The sequence below is a fragment of the Cavia porcellus genome, unplaced genomic scaffold, assembly GCF_034190915.1.
Source record: "Cavia porcellus strain 051 isolate PalLab524CR breed Dunkin Hartley unplaced genomic scaffold, mCavPor4.1 scaffold_14, whole genome shotgun sequence".
NCBI classification, from domain to species: domain Eukaryota; kingdom Metazoa; phylum Chordata; class Mammalia; order Rodentia; family Caviidae; genus Cavia; species Cavia porcellus.
In genome coordinates this window covers 43,932,557-43,956,791 of record NW_026947497.1, presented here as the reverse complement: position 1 = coordinate 43,956,791, position 24,235 = coordinate 43,932,557, and the positions used below count along the sequence as shown (strand labels likewise).

At 35.2% G+C, this 24,235-nt stretch overlaps 1 protein-coding gene across 6 annotated transcripts in view; it reads left to right on the top strand.

Moving 5' to 3' along the window:
• Lrba (LPS responsive beige-like anchor protein) overlaps window positions 1-24,235 on the top strand; it is a 662,281-nt gene that overhangs the window by 443,549 nt on the left and 194,497 nt on the right. For all 6 annotated transcript variants that reach the window (XR_010039211.1, XR_010039212.1, XM_003476894.5 and 3 more), the window contains exon 41: window positions 22,538-22,655. Coding sequence is in view for 4 of the 6 variants with exons in the window: in XM_003476894.5 (XP_003476942.2) it covers window positions 22,538-22,655 (118 nt within the window). In the remaining 2 variants the exon portion in view is untranslated. The remainder of the gene's footprint in view (window positions 1-22,537; window positions 22,656-24,235) is intronic.

The window sequence follows — 24,235 nt, the reverse complement described above, 5'->3', positions numbered from 1 at the left end:
TTGTGTATGTCTGAAATTTTTTACTGGAATAAAAGGATAAAAAATAAAGGGAGGAAGAGAAAAGGTCACAACAGTGTATTTGTGCTTTTTGTTGGAAAAGTACTGATCCCCTGGGCCTCTTACCAGATTTCCTTATACATCTCATTCAAATGTTTTTCCAGTGTGTAGCAAGAAAAGAAGATGACAAAGAGAGAGAGAGAAGAGAGAAAACAAAAAAACACCAGTTGGAAAAAGGAGGTTGAGTTAACTAACCTTCAGAGTCTATCATAGGGCAAGATAAGAGATAAAAATTTATGTCCCATTACCAAGGTTAGCCAGAAGATGAATATTATATTCCATATTTTAAATGAATAAACCATCATCTTGAATTTAATTGGCTTTCTTCTTTCCCTTCCTTTTTCTGTATAAGAGAGGAATATACTCCTTGTCTAGTTTCTTTTTTGGCAATTTCTGCTTTCTGCAGACCTTTAAAATGCTTTCTGCTATATTTTGACCTTTGCATAAGTAGTTAATATAAATCTGTTGCTCACAGAGATAAACCTTGTTTTGTGATAGTATAGTTTATTTCTGAACCCCAAAAAAATAGTGAGTAAAGCTGAATTCTATTGAAGTTAGCAAAAACTGTGAGGATTTAATGAACTTTGTGAGGTTCTATCTGGATAGCCAACAATCTCCTTCTCTAAATGTTTCTTTCTGTCTTCTAAAGACAAGGAAAAACAAGAGACAGAGATGAGAAGTTGGAGAGGAACAAAGTAAATCCTATTTACATATGAAAAGAGAAAGATGCCTGTGTTTTCTTGTATAACCAAGCATAATAGGCTTTATACATTTTTATTGAAAATGAAATAGCAGAGGCTTATAAGATGCCCTAGTGTAAAATAGGTATATTGTCAGATATATTGACTAATCAGTGTTTTATAAAACTTCTGAAGTGCCAGTGTTATTACATTACTGAATCTTGGTTTTTAAGTGTGTGCCATGACAGTCTGATGATACTGTAACTCCCTGAAAGACGAATTTACACTAAACCAGAAAAATCAGCTACAATGAAGCTGTATTTCCCTGTATTTGTTCTAGAGGTCTGTAGTTAGTTTGAATGATTGCCTAATCTGTATCACAGGCAGGTAGACCATTTGTCCAGCCCACAACCCATTTTCACATACCCAGACACTGAGGCTGAATTATTTGCTATCTCAGTAGCTGTTATAAATTGAACTTGGGTTTCTGATAAATGGCCATCAAAGTAATGAATCTTTGGGGGTATGAATAAAAACATAACTGAAAAACTATGTAACCGAAGTGTGTTCTCTTCCAGCAGAAAAAAAAGTGCCAGAGCATGTTACATGCTGCGTAACGTATTTTGTTCAGTTTTACAATTACGAAGATTATGAACAGTGCCTTCTGAACTGGTAGCTGATATGCAACATGAAAAGTCAGTAGAAAAAGTTATTAACTTTTTGCATTTTCAGTATACATTGACTATAAATCTATTTAAAAAGAAATTTACCTTAGTAGAAGTGATCTGTGTAACTGGGCAGTTTATTAAGGAGTTGTTCAAGTTTTTCAACAAATATCAGTATATACATTGGTGACTTTTAGAAAACCTGAATTTTAGGGCTGGGGATTTAGCTCAGCTGCATAAGTGCCTGCCTGGCAAGCACAAGGTCATGAGTTTGATTCCTGGTACCAAAAAAAAAAAAAAAAAAAAAAAAACCAAAAACCACAAATTGTTATTAAGCTGTATTAAAACGATTGTGTTTGTCAGGTTTTGGAATTGTGATGGTAAGAAGCTAAGAGGATATTGACCTTTCAAGATTGGAATTTAGAGTTTTTATATGATTAGTCACTTTTGGATAAAATAGCATTTTTTAACTAACCTATACATTTAATTGATATTTATAATATTTCAATGAGACCAGTAGCTATTTTGTAAACTGTATTTCAAAATACACCACACTGGTAGGTTGAAGGGATGACTTTTAACCTAAGGATAAAAATTAAATACCACTTTTTCACTCAGTGTGTTACTTACTGTATTGTATTGTTAGTGAAATAGGTCCTTCCAGACTATGGAGACCCTTAATAAATATGATATCAAATTGAAGAAACATAGTCTATGTGATAGTTAAGTGCATAACATACTTAAACTTTGTGTTTGGTTTAGTATCTGCTCCCTTGGTAGAGCACAGTGAAGTTAGTGTATATACCCTTGGCTGTGGGTAATCCCTTGGGAAGTCCAGGAGTCAGACTGACCTGGACATACTAACCTAGATTCACACCTCCTGTCATGTGTTTCAAGGTAAAATTGTGCTGAAATAGACATTGGAAGAAGCCTATGAATTAATCCGTGTGTGGAATCATTTGCCTTTGTGAAAAGTAGTATAGGAAGAAAACAGTCTGTATTATTAGTAAACTTGCTCTAAGGTAAAATCATTTTCTGTTACACTTTGCCCCATTTTTTTCATTTTATGCTTATGTATTTGTGTTATGGCAGACTGCTCCACTCTGCCCGTGGGGAATATACTACTCTGTGCTTGTCTTAACAAACCTAAACAAACCCTGGAGAACAATCATCTAGTTAACTGTCTACCAGCACATGACTTCACTCTATCTAAATAAAGATGGTAAAATTTAGGCCTAATAATTGTTAGTTCATGGTCTCCCATACATTAAAAAAAAAAAAAGACTAAAATTGCCACAAAACAGGAAAAAAATGTGGTCCTTACAGAGAAAAATGGGGATGTAAGGAGGACTGTGCAGCTTTCTATGCAGCTGCTACTGTAATAAATATCAGAGACACTGAGACTGAGTAGTTTATAGCAACTAGAAAGTTCTTTGTTATAATCTTGGAGGCTAGAGGAGGCCATGCTCAGGGTGCTGACATTTCTGTATGATGAGAGATGTTCTGCGCTTTCCTAACGATACCTTGTTGCTGTGCTGTCACATGGTGAAGGGCAGGATGCTGCCTTCTACTTGTGACGTGTTTAGGCCACATCTCTTAATACTTCCCCATTAGAAGTTAAACTTCAGCACACACATTTCAGGGGTATTCAGACTGGAGCCTTCTATCCCTGCCTTGCAAATTCTTGTCCTCTCCTGAAAAATACCTTCGTTTTATTCCAGTGGCCCCCTAACTCCTTCCAACATTACTCAGAAGTCAAAAATTTAGAGTTGCTCTTGAATGGTATCTAAACTGGATTTGGTGAGGCTTGCACATGTGTTTTATTCTGAGGCAAACTGTTGTCCAGGTGTGAGCCTATAAAATCAAACAGGTTGCTTGCATCCAACATAAAGAATTATGGGGCAGGCACCAAGCAGGTATTCCCATTACAAAAGAGAAATAAGAAGAAAGAGGTAACAGGTCTCCAATAAGACCAATAATACTAAAACTTGAGACTTGAAAATAGTCTTTTCCTGGATGTTATGCTTGCTAGACTCAGTGGAGCATGGATCAGATTCCTGAAGCTTCCAGCAGCTCTGTGCCCCATGGCTTTGCCAGCTACAGCTCTTCTTCATCTCTCATGCATTGAAGTTCCTCGCCTGCAGCTCTCTCATTCTTGTACTGCATGAGGGTTGCTCTGTAGTTCTGGGTCTTGAGGTGGCTTTGCTCTCCTTGTTCCGCTGGGCAGTACCCTTGTTCCTATTGTTTGCAGTGGCCCTGTCTTCATAGCTCTACTAGGCATTGCAGTATTGTGGCTGGCTGTGACCGTGAGGCTCTCTGCGGGACTTTTGACATCTAGAAGAAAGAAGCCATTCATTTCTCTGCAGTCTCTTACACTCTGAGTGCCTGCAGAATTACCACATAGAGGGAGCCTTTGTCACCTCCTGAACTGCATCTGGAGCAGCTGAGGGTCTCTGCACTGAAATGTGTGGAACAGAGACTTGAAATAGTTATGGGCACTGGGTAGACTTGATTTGGTGTTGGGTAGCCCCAAAGTGACTTGTGCCCCTCTTGAAACCCTTCTGCTCTCAGGATCCTGCCCCTCTAGATCTGTGAGGTGTGGAAACCTCTGCAAACCTTGGAGGCCTTTGGGGAGATTATTCCATCGCCTTGTTGAACAACTTCTCACTTCTTCTGTAGATACTCATCTCAGTCAGATGGCCAGTTGACCACAGCTGTGGCGTCCTACTGGTTACAGAGCCAGACTGAGAATTTTCTAAATCTTCACATTCTGCTTCCCTTTTGACTTTTTTCTTTTCTTTTCTTCTTCTTTTTTTTTAATCATAAGCAGTTAAGGGAAGCTATGGAATCCATTGACTACTCATTTTTTTCCCACCAAATATCCTACTTCTTTGATTTTAAATTCTGCCTTCTATAGAGTGTCAGAACAAGAACATGATTCAGCCAAGTTGTTTGCTACTTTATCTCAAAGCTGGTGGTCTTTTCACTAGTTTCTGGTAAGATACTCATTTCCATCGAAGACCTTCTCAGATGGCTTTTATTGTCCATGTTTTTACCATTCTGTTCATGGTCACTTAGATAATCTGTAGGACTCAGGATGTTCCTAGAATCCTCAACAGAGTCATCTTTAATGCTTCGCTGATGGAAATCAAGAATTTTCTCATCCATCGCTGTAGAATTGTTCCAGCCTTCAACCTAACCGAGCTCCAGAGCTACTTGCACGTTCTTGCACATTTTTTAGAGCAACACTTTACTTTTTGGGCTGTGTTCTGTCTTCATCCATTTGTGCTGCTATGAAAAAAATGACTGCATCTGGGCAATTTATAAATAATATGAATTTCTTTTCCCACAACGAGGGGCTGGTAAAAAGAAATAATAAATGGGACACACAGAAAAAGTTATGGTGAACTTAACTATAGCCATATCAATAATTACTTGAGATAGTGTTGGTTTCATTACAATTAAACATGATTTTAAAACAACACAGAGTTTTTCAAATTCATTACAAATGAGATAGAGTGGTTGTCTCAGTTTGCTTTCCACTGCTGTAAAGTACTGTAAACCAGGTGGTTTCTAATGCACAGTTTATGTTGCCCACGTCCACTGAGATGTCCAAGCTCCAGGGAGCGCATCTGGCCAGGGCCTTCTCGCTGTGTGGTCACGTGGCAAGGAGCCTCTCATGGGTGTCCCAGCTCAGGAGAGGTCTGAATTAGTTTGTACAACACAACTCTGTTGGGGATTTGTGGGGTTATAAAGCAAGATGCACTAATTTGATACAATTCAAGTTGTTGTAATTATATTCTTCATCCATAGTACAGGTGAACTAGAAAGCAAAATGAAAATCATGCCTGGAAATCCTCCAAATACTCCAAATGAAACAGTACAGTCTTCAAAAACATGATGAAACCATGAAGGATGTTAGAAAATATTTTAAAATAATAATGAAAATACAACATATCACAATTTTTAAGGTATAGATAAAACCTGCAGGAAAATCTGTAACTATAAAATTTACTTCAGTTTAATTCAGGTGTGGTGGCACAGGTTTGTAACCTCAGTATTCTGGGGGCTGAGACAGGATGATCACAAGTTTGAGCCATCCTGGGCAAATTAATGAGACCCCTATATAAAATTTTTTAAAAATTTGAGAATGTTGCTCAGTGTGAAGGATATGGGTTCAATTTCCAGTACCACCAGAAAAAAATCATAACTTGATAAATTATAATATCTATGAATGATAGAAAAACTTTAATGAGAGACCTAAGCTTCAACCTTCAGAATTTACAAGAAGAGCAATTTAAACCCAAAGTAAGCCTAAGAAAGACCAAAATGAAGAGAAAAAAGTAAAAGGATATTTTGAAAAAGGAAATAAATATCATAAGATCAAAATCTATTTTTAATAAGTTTAGTAATATTAATAAACATCTGGCTTATAAAGAGAAGCTGTGAATGCCAATATCAGGAATGAAGGATGGCATCATTCATGCCCTTGAAATAAGAATTTGACAACATAAATAAAATAAATACATTCCCAGAAAGTGAAATTTCCAAAGCTCACATATTAGTTACAGTTCTTTAGAGCAGCAGCATCAATAGGAGAAAAAAGAATTTATATAGTTATACATATATAGTTACATATGTATAATTATATATATATATATATATATATATATATATATATAATTTATGCAAGGGGATTAATTAGATAGGCTTATAAGACCTAAGTTGAGATAGTCCACTGTGGATCTCTGCATGGTGGAGAGGGGAAGGATCCAGTAGGTAGCCAGCTAAAGATTAAGTAGGTAAGTGTCTAAGTCTGTGACGCTGACAGCTATTGAATAAGCAGAATCAAAGATACAGGGCAGTCCAAGGCTGAAGGCCTGGCAACTCCCTGGAGAAGTGCTGGTGTGAGTCTGCATGGAAGCAGCAGAATGTGAAGTCCATTGGTAGTAGCAGTAGCAGTAAAATAAGGGGCCTGCCCAAACAGATCAGATGGAGCTTTGCAAATACAGGTCGTCTTCTTTATTGTGCCTTTTTCACTCCACCTAGGTGGAAAGTATATTGCATGGTGCCACCCACAATCACAGTGGGTCTTCCTCCCTCAGTCTGTTGGCTTGTCGGTCATCTCTGGAAATACCCATAGTCATACCCTCAAGTGTGCTCTCCTATCTGCTAGGTATCTTTTACTGTTTAGTATACAGTCACGATTAGTGATTACAGGGTATATAATTAGAAATAAATAATATGAATAGCTTTTTAAAAAGAAGTTCTACAAAGAAAAGCCTAGTTCAGATGACTTTATTGGTGAATTCTATCCAACACATAAGGAAGACAATATAAACTTTACATAAGGAATACTTATTCATTTTATGAGTCTGTCACAATCTTGTTAACAAAATTGTTAACACTTGATAGTGTCTGTTTTATATATGAGTGAAAAAATATCCGAAACAAAATATTAGATAATCAAGTTTAGCAGTAAACTAAAAAGATTATCATGACCAAATGGGCTTGTCCCTCAGGAATAGAGTAATATTTGAATAACTAATCAGTGTATGTTAACATATTTATCAAATAAAGGAGAAAATTTATTTCAGTTGATGCTCAAAAAAATTGTTTAAGAAAAAGCAGTACCTACCAATGATAAAACTTAAACTAGAAATGGAACCTTCTCAACTCAGGAAAGGGCATCCTGGAAAAAACTAAAGCTATTTTATTTAATGATAAAAATTGAATGCCTTTTCCTTAAAATTGTATCCATTTTTGTTCAGCATTGTACTAGTCAGTGAATGGCACAAGACTAAGTAATAAGCTATGTCAATTGGATGAAAAAGAATATTTGAAAATAGAATTGTATAGAGAGGAATCCAAAACTACTAAAGATGTCACATGATGCAAAACTAAATTTTAAATCTTGTTTTTTATGAGCAGTTTGAAAATAGCAAATGAATAATGCCATTTATGTTCGAGTAATGTACTTTCAAGTTAAGTAGGTAATGTAGAATATAATACAGTATAAGAATTATTGAAAATTGCACAATAGTTTTCAGAAATTAAAACCTAAATAAATGGAAATTTATGACCTCATGGATTGAAAGACTCAGTGCTGTCGAGATTAACAACTTTCCCTGAATCGATACACAAATCTAACTCAATCTCATCCAAAGCCTCCATAGTTCTTTTTGAGGAAATTAACAAATTCACTTTAAAATGTATTTACAATAGGTTTCAAGACCTAGAAACCCAGAAGAAAGCAATACCTCAACAATATGAATCTTATCATGGTTCGGTATTATTAACAAAATGAATTAGATAAGCCTTAGAGTAGGAGAAAGTATCTCCACCTCCTTAACAAAAAACTTAAGTGTACTAAATATTAGCATATCAATAGTAAAAAAGGCAGTTCAATAAAAAAAAAAACACTGGCAAAAGATTTTATTTGGAACTTCACGAAGGAAGGCACATGCACACCTGAAAAAGTATTCAAAATCATTTCATCTAGGAAGATCATGATGAGACACAGCTACACAGTGTGGTGGCTAAAATGCATAAGTCTGATAATACCAAGTGTTACCAAGGACTTGTAGAAACAGGAAATCTCATGGATGGGAGGGCAGAGTAGTGAAGCATCTTTGAAAATTGTTCTGCCAGTTTCCCTAAGGTCTTGCAAACATCCTAACCTACAAATAGGCATGCCACTCTTGCGTATTTACCCCATGGACTGGAGACAAAGGTCCACAGAAAGACAAGAACAAATTGAATATCCAGGCCAAGAATGGAGGGCACCCATTGTGCTCAGTTACACAGCCAAATACTACCCCTTGCTAACAAGTTACAAATTACTACTACGTAACACAAGATGAAGCACCCTCAGAAGCGTTCTGCCCAGTGGAAGGAAGGTAGCCGGCAGCCAGGGAGTCTGTCCCGGAGTGTGGTTCCGGGCTCGTGGTGCTCTGACCAGGACGAGTATGCTCGGGAGGGCCCTGACCCGGGGAGCTTGCGCAGGCATGGTGGATGTGGTTTATTTCACCCTTGGATGATTACCCAGAAATATGAGTTTATTAGAATTTGTCAAACACTGCCCCCTCCGTGTTTCTCCACAAGAGAGTGATTCCACACTTTGAAGATAAAAACCAAGAGCAGGATGGATTCGGGCCTCTAGGGAGACCCTCACGTTTTCATTCTCGCGTGTGGGAGGCTTCGACATTTAGAAGAAAGTAGTTTGCTTAATTCTGGCACCGCTGTTTTCAGTGGCAGTCACAAATGAAGGAAAATGGATGAAACCATGAAAAGCAAGAAAACCATGATCTGGGAGAGACCCAGACCCGTGTCAGTGTAAAAGTGAGCAGATGGTTCTGCTAATGTGGGCGGCTGAGGCTGTGCAGGTGTTGAGCACAGCGCTCAGAAATAAAAACCACCCCCAAAGCCTGGGACCTACTCACCGTTTTCCCTGCGGGGCCAGGCGCACACAGGCCAGGTGCCGGTGGTCGCCCGGAGGTGGCCCCTGATGGATGCCGCTTAGGAGAAAGAGGAGTTGTTAGAGCAGTTAAGAGAGGTGAGTCGTAGGTGAAGAAGAGCTCTGAGAATCTATGGGAAGGATTTTGGAAATAGTAAAGGAGAAAAAAATGTTAACAGATAAAGTTCTGGAAACTACTAAAAGAAGTAAATTGACTTTGATCTTACACACTAATAATATACAAAAACTGTCAATTTGACAAAAACCTTTCATTCAGATTTTTTATTTCTCTGCATAGAGTGAACATGAATATAATGTCCTATATGCAGTTTGATATTTTGCTTTTCTCCGCAGTATATTTGTTGTGGATAGTCAGCCAAGTTGACCAACCTGGCTTTAATCTGTTCTTCTTTCTGTGAGTGAGGAAGTCGTTTTCCCAGTGATGTGCTTCAGGTCTCACAGTCTTGTTTCCATTTTGTGTTTTTTTGTAAGCATGAAAAGTGAGACGATAAACATTCTTACATACATAGATAGTGAAACATTTTTCTATTTAAGTTTTCCTAAGTCTGTTTATTAGGTCAAAGTATTTTTTTGTTTTGTTTGAGACAGGGTCTCACTGTGTAGTACAGGCTGGCCTGGAACTCAAGGTGGTCCTGTCTCAGCCTCCCAGGTGCTAGTGTTGCAGGTGTGTGCCACCACCACTGGTGAGCATTTGTATTTTTCAAGTAAATGTCAGATTACTTTCCAAAGGTGTTTTATATTTCATGTTTCTGTCAGCAGCATACACTGTGTCTGCATTCCCTTTGCAGATCAGATTTGTTGCTGTTTCTGTTACACAGTATCTCGTTTGTACTTTTTTATAGTATTTTTTTCTAGTAGTTTCTAGTACTTTACTTATTTCTAATAGTTTTTAACATTTCTTTCTTAGATAAACTGAATCCATCTTTATTAAAGATAGTTTTCGTAAACAATCATAGTTCAGGCATGACCTACAGATATCACAGTACACTACTTTCAGACTTGCTGCTTAGCTAGGCTACCAAAGCTCTGAAAGCCACTGCAAACCTAACAACATCTTCATTTGATGCTTTGAGTGGGGAAAGTTTAGAGTGAAAGTTGACATGTCACACTTAGGATGTCACTTAACAGTTTTTCATAGTCCTCCCTGGCTTTCAGGAATTGAAAAGAAAATGACAGAATTATCAATGTGAAGATCCACAGTCTAGAAAAGGGGCTCCTTTGGAGAACACCATCTCAGTAGAGGGTCTACACTGCCACTGTAACTGGTGAAACCAGTTTTTTTGGGTGGAGCTGAAATCTCAACAGATCTCTGGGCTTAACATGGTTGAACCTGTGCTGGTAGAAGGAGTGGAGGGTGTAGAAACAAGTGTCCCTTTTCTCACACCACAAGGTGGCCTTGCCATCAGCATCAGGGAAGTCTGCTCCTGGGAGCCTGGAGAATCTCCTTCAAAACTGGTGGAGAAAGTGTACATCACGTCAATCTGGTTTGGGGACATTCTTTAGTAATAGTAAAGTTCTGTGTGGTGACAACATTGCTTAATGAAAATAAAGGAAAGCACAGTTCTGCATTTTCATGAAACTTCATGAAAGCATTTCAGATTGCACAGTCCCACTGCATGTAAGTCACCTGGAGCCCTGCGCCATGACCTCCGGGCCTGCCAGATCTTAGAAGCTCCTTTTCAAACTAGGTTCTTCCTGTCCATGCTGGCATTAGTTCTCCTCCTCCTGCTTTGGTACCTGCTCTCCCTTAGGTACGGGGACCTTTTTAGACTTGGGCTCTGTCTTTGAAGGAGCAGATTTTGCAGGCAACCCCGAGACTAACTCGGTGGTTTGTCCCTTGCTTTTGTGTCCCCTGCAGCCTTCTCATGGGTGGCCATGCACTTGGACCTCAGTGCTGACACGGGGTCAGCTGGCCTTTGTGGCTGGTCAGGGTGGAGTCCTCCTCGCCTCTTCTTCCTGGACATTCTTTAAAAGTTAGAACTTTGAATTAGTTTTACAAAATTCCTTGTATGTTTTCTACTCATTCACTCTATAGCATTTTCTCATGAATTTGTATAACCATTGAATATTATTGTGACCCTTCATCATGAAGTAGGTTTTCCATCTCTGTCTTTTGTCATTTGGGTTTGTCAATAATATCTTGTCACTAATTACTTACATACATTTATGAAGTTATAGGTACATTTTCTTCATAACTTGGCATTCCAATTATGCTTTAATCATTTTCTCAATTTCTAGATTTTATAGGTAGATACATGGGCTGAACAGCCAAGAGCCAACTGTCTTTGCCTCTGTGCAGTGTGGATGTTCTAATGTCACATCACGTTAACTGTGACTGCGCTTTATATTCCGCAGTTGGCTCTTTAAAACATGCCAACTAGAACACAAAGTATCAGACTGAATATGCACTGATGTGCTTAAAATATTTCTTTATGACTTTATTCTGTATGCAAATTGTTCAAGGTATGGCACTCTCCTTTTACTAGTTCTTTGGCTATTTTCAGGCATGTAATACATGAAGCTTTTTTTTTTTTTTAAGTAGTGGGGATTGAATGTGGTGATGCTTTACCACAGAGTTATATCTCCACTCCTTTTTAATTTTTATTTTGAGACAAGATTTTAAGTGGTCCACACTGGCCATGAACTTGTGATCTTCCTGCCTCAGCCTCCTGAGGAGCTGTGATTACTGATATGTGCTATTTTGCTGGGAGTGATAGAGACATTTCTGAGGGTCGTAAAGGGAAGTACAATTTTTGAAGACAAAATAGTCATAGAACTTCTCTTTGTAGTTTGAGAAGACATTTAATCTATTTATGGCATATGCACAATAAGTATTATAAAACATATAAGAAGACATAAAATTTTAAATGGAGACTATCTTGTGATCATTTTATCTTTTTTTTTTTTTTTTGTCTTTTTCATTTTTATCGGGGATCGAACTCACGACCGCCTGCTTGCAAGGCAGGTGCTTATGCCGCTGAGCTAAATCCCCAGCCCTGATCATTTTATCTTATATGGTGTTTGTCTGGTTTGACATTTGGGTAATGCTGGCTTCATGGAATGATTTAGCGAATGCTCCCTACTCTAATATTCTAATAGAATTTGGATAGCTTTGTTAATTTTGCTACCTTAACTGCTTAGTAGAATTTAGCAATAAAACTGTTTTAACCTGGTGTTTACTTTGTGGGAAAATGTAAGCTATAGATTTAATTTCTTCAATATCAATAGTGCTAACCATGTTATGTATTTTTTTCCTGAAGGACTTTGATAGTTTGTGTCGTTCAATAGATTTGACTATTGTGTCAAAATTGTCCAGTGTAGTGCTTATAATATTTCCTTACTATCCTTTTAATCTCTATAAAATTTGTTGTCTCCTGATATGGATAATTCCCAACACTAGTAATTTGTGTCTCTTCTATTGCCTGCTCAGTCTGACCAGAAGTTTATTTATACTGCTAATTTTTTTTGTTAAAAACATCTCTGGTTTCAGGAGCTGGGGATTTAGCTCAGCGGCATAAGTGCCTGCCTTGCAAGCAGGCAGTTGTGAGTTCGATCCCTGGTACCGATCAAAAGGAAAAAGACAAAAAAAAAAAATGTCTGGTTTCATTGATTTTGTACATTTTTGTTTTTTATAATTCTTTGAGGGGGCCAAGGAGGTTAGCTGAGCAGCATAAGCACCTGCCTGGCAAGTGCAAGGTCATCAGTTCAATCCCTGGCACGAAAAAAAAAAATTTCTTTCGTTATTTATTATTCAGGTTTCTTTGACTTTAGTGTTCTGTTATTTTTGTGGATTTTTAAAAAGATGGAATCCAAAATCAATTGATAACGAGACTTTCCCTCTTTCCCTTACTATAAATGTTTAGTGCTATATAGATTGCCTTATAAACACTGTGTTAACTGTATTCTGCACATTTCTGTGTTGTGATTTCAGTTACATTCAATTAAAAGACCTTTCTAATTTTCTTTGTTTTTCCATGCTCCATCAGTTATTTAAGAGTGTGTCATTTAGTTTATAAATTTAGGAAAATTTACAAATAGTTTTCTGTTACTGACTTCTATTGTTTTAACTGAAAAATAATTTATACTAAATGGGGTACAGCATGATTTTTTTTTTTTTTTATCTGTACCAGGGATTGAACTCATGACCATGTGCTTGCAAGGCAGGTGCTTACACCGCTGAACTAAATCCCCAGCCTGGTACAGTGTGATATTTTAATACATGTATTAATTGTGGAATGCTAAACTCAGGCTAGCTAATATAACCATTACCTTACATATTTATCATTTATTTGTGTTAAGAATAATTAAAATCTACTCTTAGCAATTTTGGAAAACGCAGTTCATTTTCTTCAATTATATTCACTGTGTTTTGCTATGGCTTTAATGTTATGCTGTTTAACTCACTTCTATTATTGTCAAAGAGTATACTTCCTGTCAGTTAGCCTATGAAATTTATTACAACCTGGCTTTGGGTCCATGACACCTCTGCCCCCTTTGTGTTTGTCTGTCTGTCCATCTGTGTTTTTTTCCTGAGGTGTGCACAGGGTCTTGATCTTGTGGGCTCCTGAGTGTGGAGGTGGACACCATCGTACCTGGCTGGTCTGTCTTTGTAACTGTGTACGTTTACACAGCAGTGTACACTGCTATATACAGATCCTCCTGTTATGTCAGATCCTGTTGGTTGATGGTCACATTCAAGGCATCTGTATTTTTATTGATTTTTCACCTGCTTGCTTTATCAATTATTGGGATAGCATTGAGATCTGCTTTATTGTGATTTAGCATATTTCTCCTTTCAGCTAAGTTTTGTGTCATGTATTTTTAAAGTTGTGTTAATGAGTGCCTTAAAAATTAAAATAGCTATGATGTCCTGATAAAATTATCTGTTTTCATTATGAAGTGACTCTCTTTATCCATAGTAGTGTTTTTTACTATAAATTGTACGTGGTCTGATTTGATGTTCTTTTCTAACAATTCTGTATCCTCTCTGGGTTAGTTTTATTTCTTTTAATTTCTCTCATTATGGGTGATATTTTCCCACTCTTTTGCAGGCAAGCCTGATAATTTTTAATTGAATGCTAGCTGTGGTGAATTCTCCCCAGTTGTGTGGTACTTCTTTGTTCCTATAAATCTTTAATGCATTTGATTCTGGCACTAATTTCCCCCCACCACTATGGCAAAACCCTTGAGTACTCAGTCTCATCACTGAAGCATGAGATCTTTTCCTCAGGCTGTGGAACTTTGGATGTTGCTCACCAATTTAAGAGAATGTTTCCTTTGAGGGCCTCTGGTTGTTATCTCACACACATGGGTGGGGCAGTTTTCTGGCAAGTCTGCTGATCTTGAGGTGCTGGTTCTTTGCAGCACTCTCTTCTCTATGACCCTGTCCTGCAAATGTTAGCTGCTTCCCTGTAGTTTGGGCTGTGCTCAATGGACCATTATCCTGTGACAGGGTTACTCTTTCTTGCTGTGGGCCCTGCAGTCTAGCAGACAGTAGTATGCTTAGGCAGTAGTAGATGTCACCATTTTGTTTTCCGTTTGCCAAGATCACTGTCTTTCACTGTCTTGAGAACAATTTTCCCCATATATTATGTTCATTTTCACTGTTGCTTAGATGAAAGGGCAAATCTTCATCAGAAGAAGTACTGTGATGCATTTGAGTTTTTAAAAAGGCTGTGTGGTAGTTTGCCACTTCACTCGCTTATCCCTTTTTGGTTTTTGCTATGCTTCTGTTAATCTTCTCCAATTTAGATGGTTAGTAGTGTGTGAGCTGAGCTTGCCCTTCATCAGCCCATCAGTGTTCTGTTTTTGAGACTGTGTTAGGTTCCATGAGTAGAAAGATGACTATAACTAGTGACCCAGCTGGGTCAGCCCCTATGTCTTATTTAACTTGCATCCATAGTTAAATACTGTGTCCTTTAAGAAAGTAGTTTTTTTTTTTTTACAATCATATTTAAACTTGAATGAGAGCACAGAATTTAGTTTCATATGGAAAAGAATATGAACTTATTTATTTAAAATCTAGTCCAACTAAACGAGTTGATTACTTAATCAAAGGCAGAGAACTGAAAATAGTAGAAAAAAAATTTCCAACTGACTCAGAAAAAATGTCCTTTGGGGATTTTAGCTTTATTAGCATTAAGTTGTATGCAATTTTTTTCCTATTTTGCATTTCTTTTCCCTGCTATATGTGAACAACAAAAGAAAGCATTCTGAAGGTAACAGAATGTTTTCCTGTAAATAGCTTGTGAAGCAAAGAAACTTAATTCTTACTTGCTATAAAGAAAATACTGTTAATAACAGGCTGATTTCATTGTAACTTCAAGACTGAGTTCCGATATGTAGGGAGAGCTTTGAATACCAATCTGAGACTGAGCTTCAGTTCATAAAGCAAAGAAATGGCTGGAGATGTGTACCTCAGTGGTAAAGTGCTTGCCTAGAGAGGCCTTGGGTTCTGTTCCTTTTATAAAACACGTACATGTGAACATATGCAAAAGTGTGCACAGGTGCATACGTGTGTACACACATGAATTAACCCTTGAAAAAACAGTTTGTATCCTTTGGCTATTTTGAAAGTATACATTGTAAGCTAAATTAATATATTTAAAAAGTCTGTTTTTTAATTAATGCAGATTCAACCATAACTCTGTAAGAATAAAAAGTAATAACTATAGAGAATCAGCATGTGGGAGGAATATAATAAACAAAGAGACTCCTAGATTGAAACCATGATAATACGTGTTCTTTCCGCAACATTTTTTAGAACTGACTAGAAATAGTCTATAGCCATACCACCCTGAGCACTCTTGATCTTGTCTGATCACAGAAGTTAAGCAGGGTCAGGCCTGGTTAGTACTTGGATGGGAGAGCTGACCAGAAATATTTCCAATCTAAATAAAAAAAATCATGAAGTGTAATTTTTAATACCATTTTCCCATATGGTTTACTAAAAATAAATAAACTAAAAATAAGTATTTTTTGAAGAAAAACAGTTTGCGTATCATTAGCATAAAAAGTAATTTTGAGTATGCATAGTTAGGCAGATCAATATTAAACCATTTTGTGAAAAAGTAGCAAAATTGAATCTCATTCTTGGCCTTTTTTCTTAAGAGTGTAAATTGATACCTGAATCCAATGCACATTTATATTACTGTATTAATATAATGAAAGAGTATTAATACAAGAATTGTCTTTTTCCTACAAAATGCTGGAATTTTACATTGAATTTTTTTTATACCAGTTAAAAGTACTTTATGCATTTCCTATACTACAATCAGAGGAACACTTTCATACTTTGCCCCAGATAAAATTGGTATTATGGCTTTCCTCAATATTATTCTGTAATTTGCTTTTGTGGTATGTTCTGGAATCTTACCTTCTTTCAGAAAGCAATCAGAATGCATGTATAAATTTCAAAAGCTCCATTAGAAATTCCTTCGAAGTGGATAAATCCCTGCTTTGTTCTTGTACTTCATTTCTATTGCACTTGGCTTTTGACTCATTAAGATATATGTTAAATGCTAGTTGAAAAAAAGATAGCTTTTTATAATATATCATTTAGAATGCAAATTATTTTTAAGCTGAAGAATATTGAAAATAAAACAGAACCAAGTAAAGAGTTTGAATTATTCACAGGCCAAGGGCTTAAATGTGCATCATCCCAGCACAAATATTAAATTATGAAGCAGGAATTTCAGTTTGCTATAAATCTGTCTGCCATAGCAGCTTAAAGTAAAATAGTTTTACCCATCTAAAGCAACATCAATTTGCCAGTCAGTGCTTCATGTATCAAAGAGTGTTCTGTGAAAATATCAATATCATTGGTTAATATAAATGAAATTAATTTTTAAAGCTGGGCTAAAGGTTGACATCTGAAAAATTGCATTACTTTGCAGAAGAGAAATTTCTGTCTTCAAGTGAAATTTCAGGTCATGAGGGCAAGTAATTTTCACAATCTTCAATGGGAGCCAGTGAAATATGAACTTCATTGTCACCTAGCCCCAAAGCGATAAGATAAAATGAGCTGATACATCATTTGCTGTGGTTTTATCATCTCCCTCAGTAATTGGAAGAGAAAAACACAAGAGTGTGTGTACTTATATGGTTCCCTCTTTCCCCTCCCAGCTGCCCCATCATCCATACCCAGGCTAAAGCCATTTTAGCCCAATCAATACAAAGGTCATATAGCATATTATTTATATATTTTTAATTTTTCATGCTGACTAAAACTGCCAAGTAGAACATTAGAGTAATGAATATGTTTAATTGAATTTGTCACCCATGAAAATGCTAAGAATACTGTACTGCTACTGCATAGCACTAGTAAACAGGAGGAAATATAGAGATGAGAAAAATTAAGTAACAACTCATAATTAATTTAAAAAGTAATTTTCTTTAATATTCATGACTTTCATTTTTGTTATTATTTGGTTCCCTTTAAAGTTGAAGGGCATTCTTTGTGTTTATGAATATATATTCAATAGCAAAGTTACCATATTAGAATTTTCCAGTAGTCAGTTGTATGTCATTTATACATGCAAAGAAACCTCTCAATTTTGCTTTTAGAATGTCTTTGAGAATTTAAAGGTTAAAGTCATATGGAAACTTAAAGCTTAGTCATTTGGCTGGTGAGTAAATTCTTAAACTGATGAGAATTCAGTTTCATTAGAATAAATTCAGTGTTATGTTTGATAACAAAATTCAAAGAAGAGTATATAAAATGTAGAACTTTATTAATAATATAATTCAAAATACTTTATTAAAATTATTTTGAACTTATTCAAACTGCTGCTTTTGTTGGTAGAGATATTTGCATATATATTTATAAGTGTGTTCATACAAGAGAACTTTTCAACATGAATTGCTTTAAAAATATTTCAGATATTTAGTCTTTTCTCATACTACAACATAATTGTGACTATAATTTACTATTGTATTCCATGGAAATATCGTACAGACAGTATTTTCTAGACGTTTCTCTATAGTGTATTGCTTAATTTATGGTATGATTATTTTGTTGTATATTAAGTTTAAAATATTTTTACGTTAAATATAACCATATGGTTTGAAAATGGTTTTGTCATGAAATTTTAAAATATTATCCTTTAAGTGCTAATTAATTTTATTCTTACTACCAAACTCTTCAGAAATCAGTATGGGATTACATAAAGAGTAAAACTGCTCTAGAAATTGGGATAAGAATAGATGGTTATTGATTTGATATATTCGGAGTCCAGTGTAAATATTTCTTATTTTTGAAATAAAACATTTTCTTTAAAAATGTTTCTCCTTTAAGAATTTTAAAACATTTATAATTTATTGAGGGTAGTTTTTGAAACAAAACTTCCTTTTTTTTTTAAGCCTAAGTAAAACAAAGAATAGCTTTTACCATTTTAAAGCTACTGTTATAAAATGACAGCCATGCAGTCAATAAGAGTATCAGGTATTTAGGCAGTAAGTGCAGGTTTGTATTTTTGTTCTTGCATGAGAACTCAGAAAAATGTTTTATTTGGAGTAATATATAGTCTTTTGTGAAACTGGTGGTTAAATGGAGTGAAAATGCATTATTTTTTAAGGTAAGAATAAATGCAACGTAACAAAAAAGTTTCTCTTCGTATTCAGTATATTTTATAGGGCATAAGGAAGACATGTGTTGTCTTATTTAGAGAAAATAATACACGCTTTTTCAGAAGGCACATTTTAAAATAATTTTAAAGAAGATATGTTTGATATTTTAAGATAAACTTAATATATTTGTATGTTACATATGTATGTAAATAAAATACTGATTTATTTCTCTGCTAAAGCTATTCAGCATTTAATTCATCAGCTAGCTTTGCTGAGACAAGTATAAAAAAATTGAAAGTAGATTTACTAATAACCATACTAACAACAATTAAAAAAAGGTGGAAGACATTCAAAGAGAGTGCTGTGGGTTTTAGCTTTCAACCTATTCTAGACTCAGGGTCCTAACTGCACAGCAATGGTAATGATATGGTTTCCATGGCAACTGATTCATTGGAGGGCTAGACCTCTGTCTAGGGTGCTGTCAGTGTATGTAGAGTTTCAGTGAACGGAACATCCCAAAGAAGGGTCTGCTTCTACCTAATCCAATTTTAATTGAACTCTAGAGACTTTGAAGTGAAGCCTCAGACCAGGCATATACTATTCCAATATGAAATGAACCTCTTGCTTACAGCTGCTTTTCAGTATTGACACCTTTTCCTAATGAATACTTTAAAGAAATGTTATATAAATTTCAGGTAGTAATTTCTTAGTTAAGGAATTCTTCAATTCTATTTTAAAACCCAGCTTTCTTAACATAAAAATATTTTTTAAAAATACTGTCTTTTAAAAAACTGGCTAGTATTTTTGTGGAAGTTTAATTTTAGATAAAATAGCCAAATAACCTTTGGCTATTTTTAACGATTTTTTTTCTTTCTCTGAGTTTGAAAATATTTAGCTTTCAAAGCACATTACCAAATGTTCAGTATAATACCATTTATGTCACGTTTGGAATATGCATGGTAATACTAAATAGGATTTATGAGTATATATGAACTGATAATACAAAAAATTGTATTAAGAGGATAAACTACAAGAGAAGACTGGTGATTGACTTGAGGAAGAAAACAAAAGAAAATGGAAAGTTATCTGGGATAGTTTGAATTCTTTCTGTAATGCTTTAATTTTTAAAGTATATGCAATTGTATGGCAAAGTAGTAGATACTATAAGGTTAGTGGGTATGAGGCTTGTGTCATTTTGAAATTTTTTAAAGTAGACATTCAACAGTAAAACATTTTAAGAAGTGTGACACTTATATTTCAAGTAGTGAAATATAAGTTGTTTTACTTTGAATAACCATGCATTGGAATATAAATACATTAAAATCATATAAGTGTCTTTTTTTTTGTACTGGGAATCAAACTCAGGACCTTGTACTTGCCAGGTGTCACTTGTGCCACTGAGCTATATCCCTGGCCATAAGTGTTTTATCATACTTTTCTCTGCTAACAAATGCAGTACTCTAGAATAAAATTACATATTTATTTGTGTGATCATGACTTTGCAGTGATTGGCATCACCATCATGAGCAATAGGTCTTGTTATATATAGTGCTTTACTAATAAAAGGTAGAATTTTCAGACTACTGTGTGCTACTCATAGAACATCATACAGCTTAAAGGATCATTGTTGATTGTTTTTCTTTGATTTTCTTCTTCGCCTTTAACTCTAGTGCAGGAAAGTAAATGTAGTTGGTTAAATGTCTAATGTGTTAGATTCTATTTTAACAAATGTTTAAGGCTTTTAAAGAAATGTAGTAATGTAATATACAAAGGAAGCTCTGGACTTGGCTTAGAGATTCTTGGAGTGGTCTACACTACCGTTAAATTGCCAAAAGACTTTGTATCAACTATCAAATATGGTCAGAGCTCATTTTCCTTAGGGGTACAATGGTTGTTTATAGTAGATTGTGTTATACAACCTAAATTAGATTGTCTAATATTTGATAAGCTCAGAGTGGCCAACTCATATATGCATAGAAATATGAGCAATAAATATGAGTGAATGCTCTTTCAGATTGGTAAATAGTACTGAATGCTTGAAAATTGCTCGAGAGTGCATGCCAGCTGTTACCATGTAGATCCATTTTTGCCAGATTTTCATTCCAGTTTTTCCTAAGATGGTAGAAATCTGAGTATTTATGTAAATAGCCTTTTGCTAAAATTCTTTTGTTTACTTTAAATTTTGTTAATACATGTGTACCAAAGTGAATCAGATCATATGTGAAGCTTAGGTCACCACACCTTGACTCATTTATAGTCACTGAATACTTTGTGTGTATTTCTCTGGCCTTGAAAAATAGAGTGTGTTCAGAGTATTTGCTCAAATAGAGGTTAGACTGTAGAATTCTAATGCAGAAGGATCAAGAGATATGCAAGCAAGTATTTGAGTTAGTGATCAGTGTTATGAAGAAAATTCAATGCATTTGGGGTAGGATGAAGTTGTACTGAGGAGGTTGAATTTACACTCTGTGGCTTCTCCGAGAAGGTAATTTGAGTAGAAATCTAAATGTGAAAATTAGCCAACCCTGTGGAAGTTGGAGAAAAGAACATTCTAGAGGCAGAGGAGAGCATAGTTAAATCTTGATAGTAACATTAGTAATTTTGTTCCCTTTCTACTCGTTAGTTCCTCTTGATCTTATGTAATAGTATTTGCTATGTGACTGAGTAGTAGACTATCTCTGTCCTAGGTTTTGAAATTCAGATCAGGATTATTACCTCATTCTTTTTAAATCTTATTTTTCCCTGAAATGGAACATTTTGGAGTTGTATGTACTTTCTAGTTCTAGGTGCCAGAAATAGAATAATTTCTGTAGAAAAAGTTAAATACTTCCTGAATTAAATAAGGATTTTTTTCCTTTCAACAAAATTGCAGTTTGTATTGAAGAATATACTTTTTGGTGTTATATTTCAAGAATGGAAATGATTTTTAAAAAGACAGCAGGACATGGGGGTACACACCTATAATCCCAGCATATCAGGGGCTGAGGCAGGAAGATCACTAGAAGTTGGAGGCCAGTTTGGGTCACATAGTGAGTTCAAAACAAGCTTTTACTACATAGCAAAACCCTATCTCAAAAACAAAAAATAGGACAATTTATAGAAAAGTTCTCCTCTCTAGTATTGTTTTCCTCTGTTTGTCTATCTTTATCCCCATAATGTAGTGCCATAATCAAATATTGTGTTTTTAAATGGCAGTCATTTTTGTACAATATCTCTTTAGCTTTTAATTTAATTTCATACATTTCCATCAAATCTTATAGCAAATGTGTCTTATTTTCTTATGGAGGAATGTTGAATCTTATTTCCTTTAACACTTTCATAACTAAGCTTTTGATGATCTATTTGAAAACCAAAACTTGAATAACAAGGCTGGGATTTACAACTAAAGACAGGATTACTTTGAATTGGCAAAGCATTTTAAGCAATTGTGTCTGTCACACGGGATGACAAGAATTCTAACAAGTTACTCTGACAACCACATACTCCTTAGAGAGATTATTTTGAGTTCATTTGCAGGTTTATGCTTAGCTTGAGCTGACAAAATGATACTTAACCTCTTACAGAGTTAGTCTTGTGCTTTCTGAATGAGTTGCCATAATTGTGACCTTAAAAGTGTGATACTTTCTAAAGTTATGAGCTTATATCTATCTTTTAAAGTGTGTAAAAAGTATTGGGCAAATTATAATCATGTTATGTGCAATGGATGCTTCATAAGTACTGACATTCTTTTGAAGTCTTGTTTTAAGTTTTCATCTGAAACTTTTCATAATGGTACTTAAATGAATCATTAACATAATAGGAATTTCTTGAGAAGCAGTAAATTATATCATTGTTTTTAAATGCTCAGGTACATTTTTGTAATTACATGTTTTATAATTTTACTCTGCTTCACTTTTTTACTCATATGTTATATTGTAACATAGTCTTAGTCTTTTTCTAAAATATTTCAATAATTATTAGTCTTTTTCTTAGTCTTTTTCTAAAATATTTCAATAATTATTTTTTTCTTGAAAGTTCTTAATCTTTTCTGTTTTAGCAACAAAAATGTCTAGCGTTGGCACTTACCTGCAATATTTTGTTTTTCTTACTAGATACTGGCATATACAGAAGGCCTGCATGGAAAATGGCTTTTTACAGAGATACGATCAATCTTTTCTCGTCGTTATCTTTTGCAGAACACAGCTCTGGAGATCTTTATGGCAAACAGAGGTAATATGTTACAGAAGCACATTACTACAAAGTTAACTTCCATCTCTTTTTTAAGATTTCATTTTGAGCATGCCACACATGTATTGTTTCCATTAGACTGGAGTTTGTAGTCTACCCTCTGGCCTCATAACCTCATTTTTGATACCACATGGGTCTTCAGTGTTCTTTTCTCAACTTGATCATTTGTAGCATCATTTGTAGTTCTTTCTCCGACCATGCATGCTTTGTAGACACTGTATAGGTGGTGTCCTCAGTGTTGCTTTGATCCTTGAACTCTTTCTGGAAGGTGGCTGCATTTGGGGACAGGAGACGATAACCAAATGATTCATAACATTTATCGTATCTCTTGCTTAATCTGTGCTATTTATACAGGAACCATCAGAAAACAGTACTGAATTGTGGTTTTTTTGTATTATGTAATTTTTTTTTATGGTCTTTTTTTTTTTTGGTACCAGGGATTGAACTTGTGACCTTGCGCTTGCCAGGCAGGTGCTTATGCTGCTAAGCTAAACCCCTGTTTACATCATTATATCATTCTTGAAAGTTGAGCTAAAATTCTGTTTGTGGATTTAGAATAGAATTTGGTGAAATCCATTAATACTGCAAAAGGAGACAAGCTAAATTAGGAAGAAAAGCATTGCTGGGTAGTATTGGTGCTATACAGGGAGAATGTTGTAAAAGCTAGCAACTTTTGTGCAGACTCCTTTTGCATATGTAGGTTGATGGTGCAGTGTTTTTCTTTGGTCAGTAACACACACACCGTGAGCACACATTTGTTTTTCCTTTATGATGTCTTTAGGGAAGGATGTTCCTTCCTTTTCAATGAGCTCTTTTGGCCAATAAACTCTTCTTTTTTTCTAATTTAAACATTATTCTTCTATACAAATAATAAAAGGAATATTTCACACTTGAGTTCACTTTGCATTCTTCATATCCCAAAGGAGATACAACCTTACAGTATTTATTATTTGCTCATCCTCATTCATTTTCCTTCTTTGATTTCTTATGCATCTTTGCTTTTGTGTGAATGTCTTATTCTTGCCTTCCCCTCATAGCCTTAGTTATCTGCCATAATTTATGATGGGTTAGTTTCATTTTTTTCTCCTCAATGTAATAGCGGATATATAAAGGAAGACTTACTTAGATGGTATGTGTGTGTGGCATTATTAAACATTTTGTAGGGCCTTCGTAAATGATTAATTACTTATCTAAAACATGTTGATAATGCCAGTATTTAAAAGCTTTAGAAAAGTCATTTTTTTTTGTTTTATTTTTTAGCCTTAAGTATTTTTTCACACTAGAAGAGAAGGACTACCTTCTTTTTTTTTTTTTTTTTTTTTTTTTGGTCTTTTTTCTTTTTATCGGTACCAGGGATCGAACTCGTGACTGCCTGCTTTTGCAAGGCAGGTGCTTATACCACTGAGCTAAATCCCCAAACCCCTAGGACTACCTTCTTGATGAGCATTTGTAACCTGTGATTCTAACATTGATGATAACATAAAATTAAAATTTCAGGACTAATGAACTTAATGTCTTCTAAATTCTTATAATTTTAAGACTTTATTTTTATGCTTTTGAAA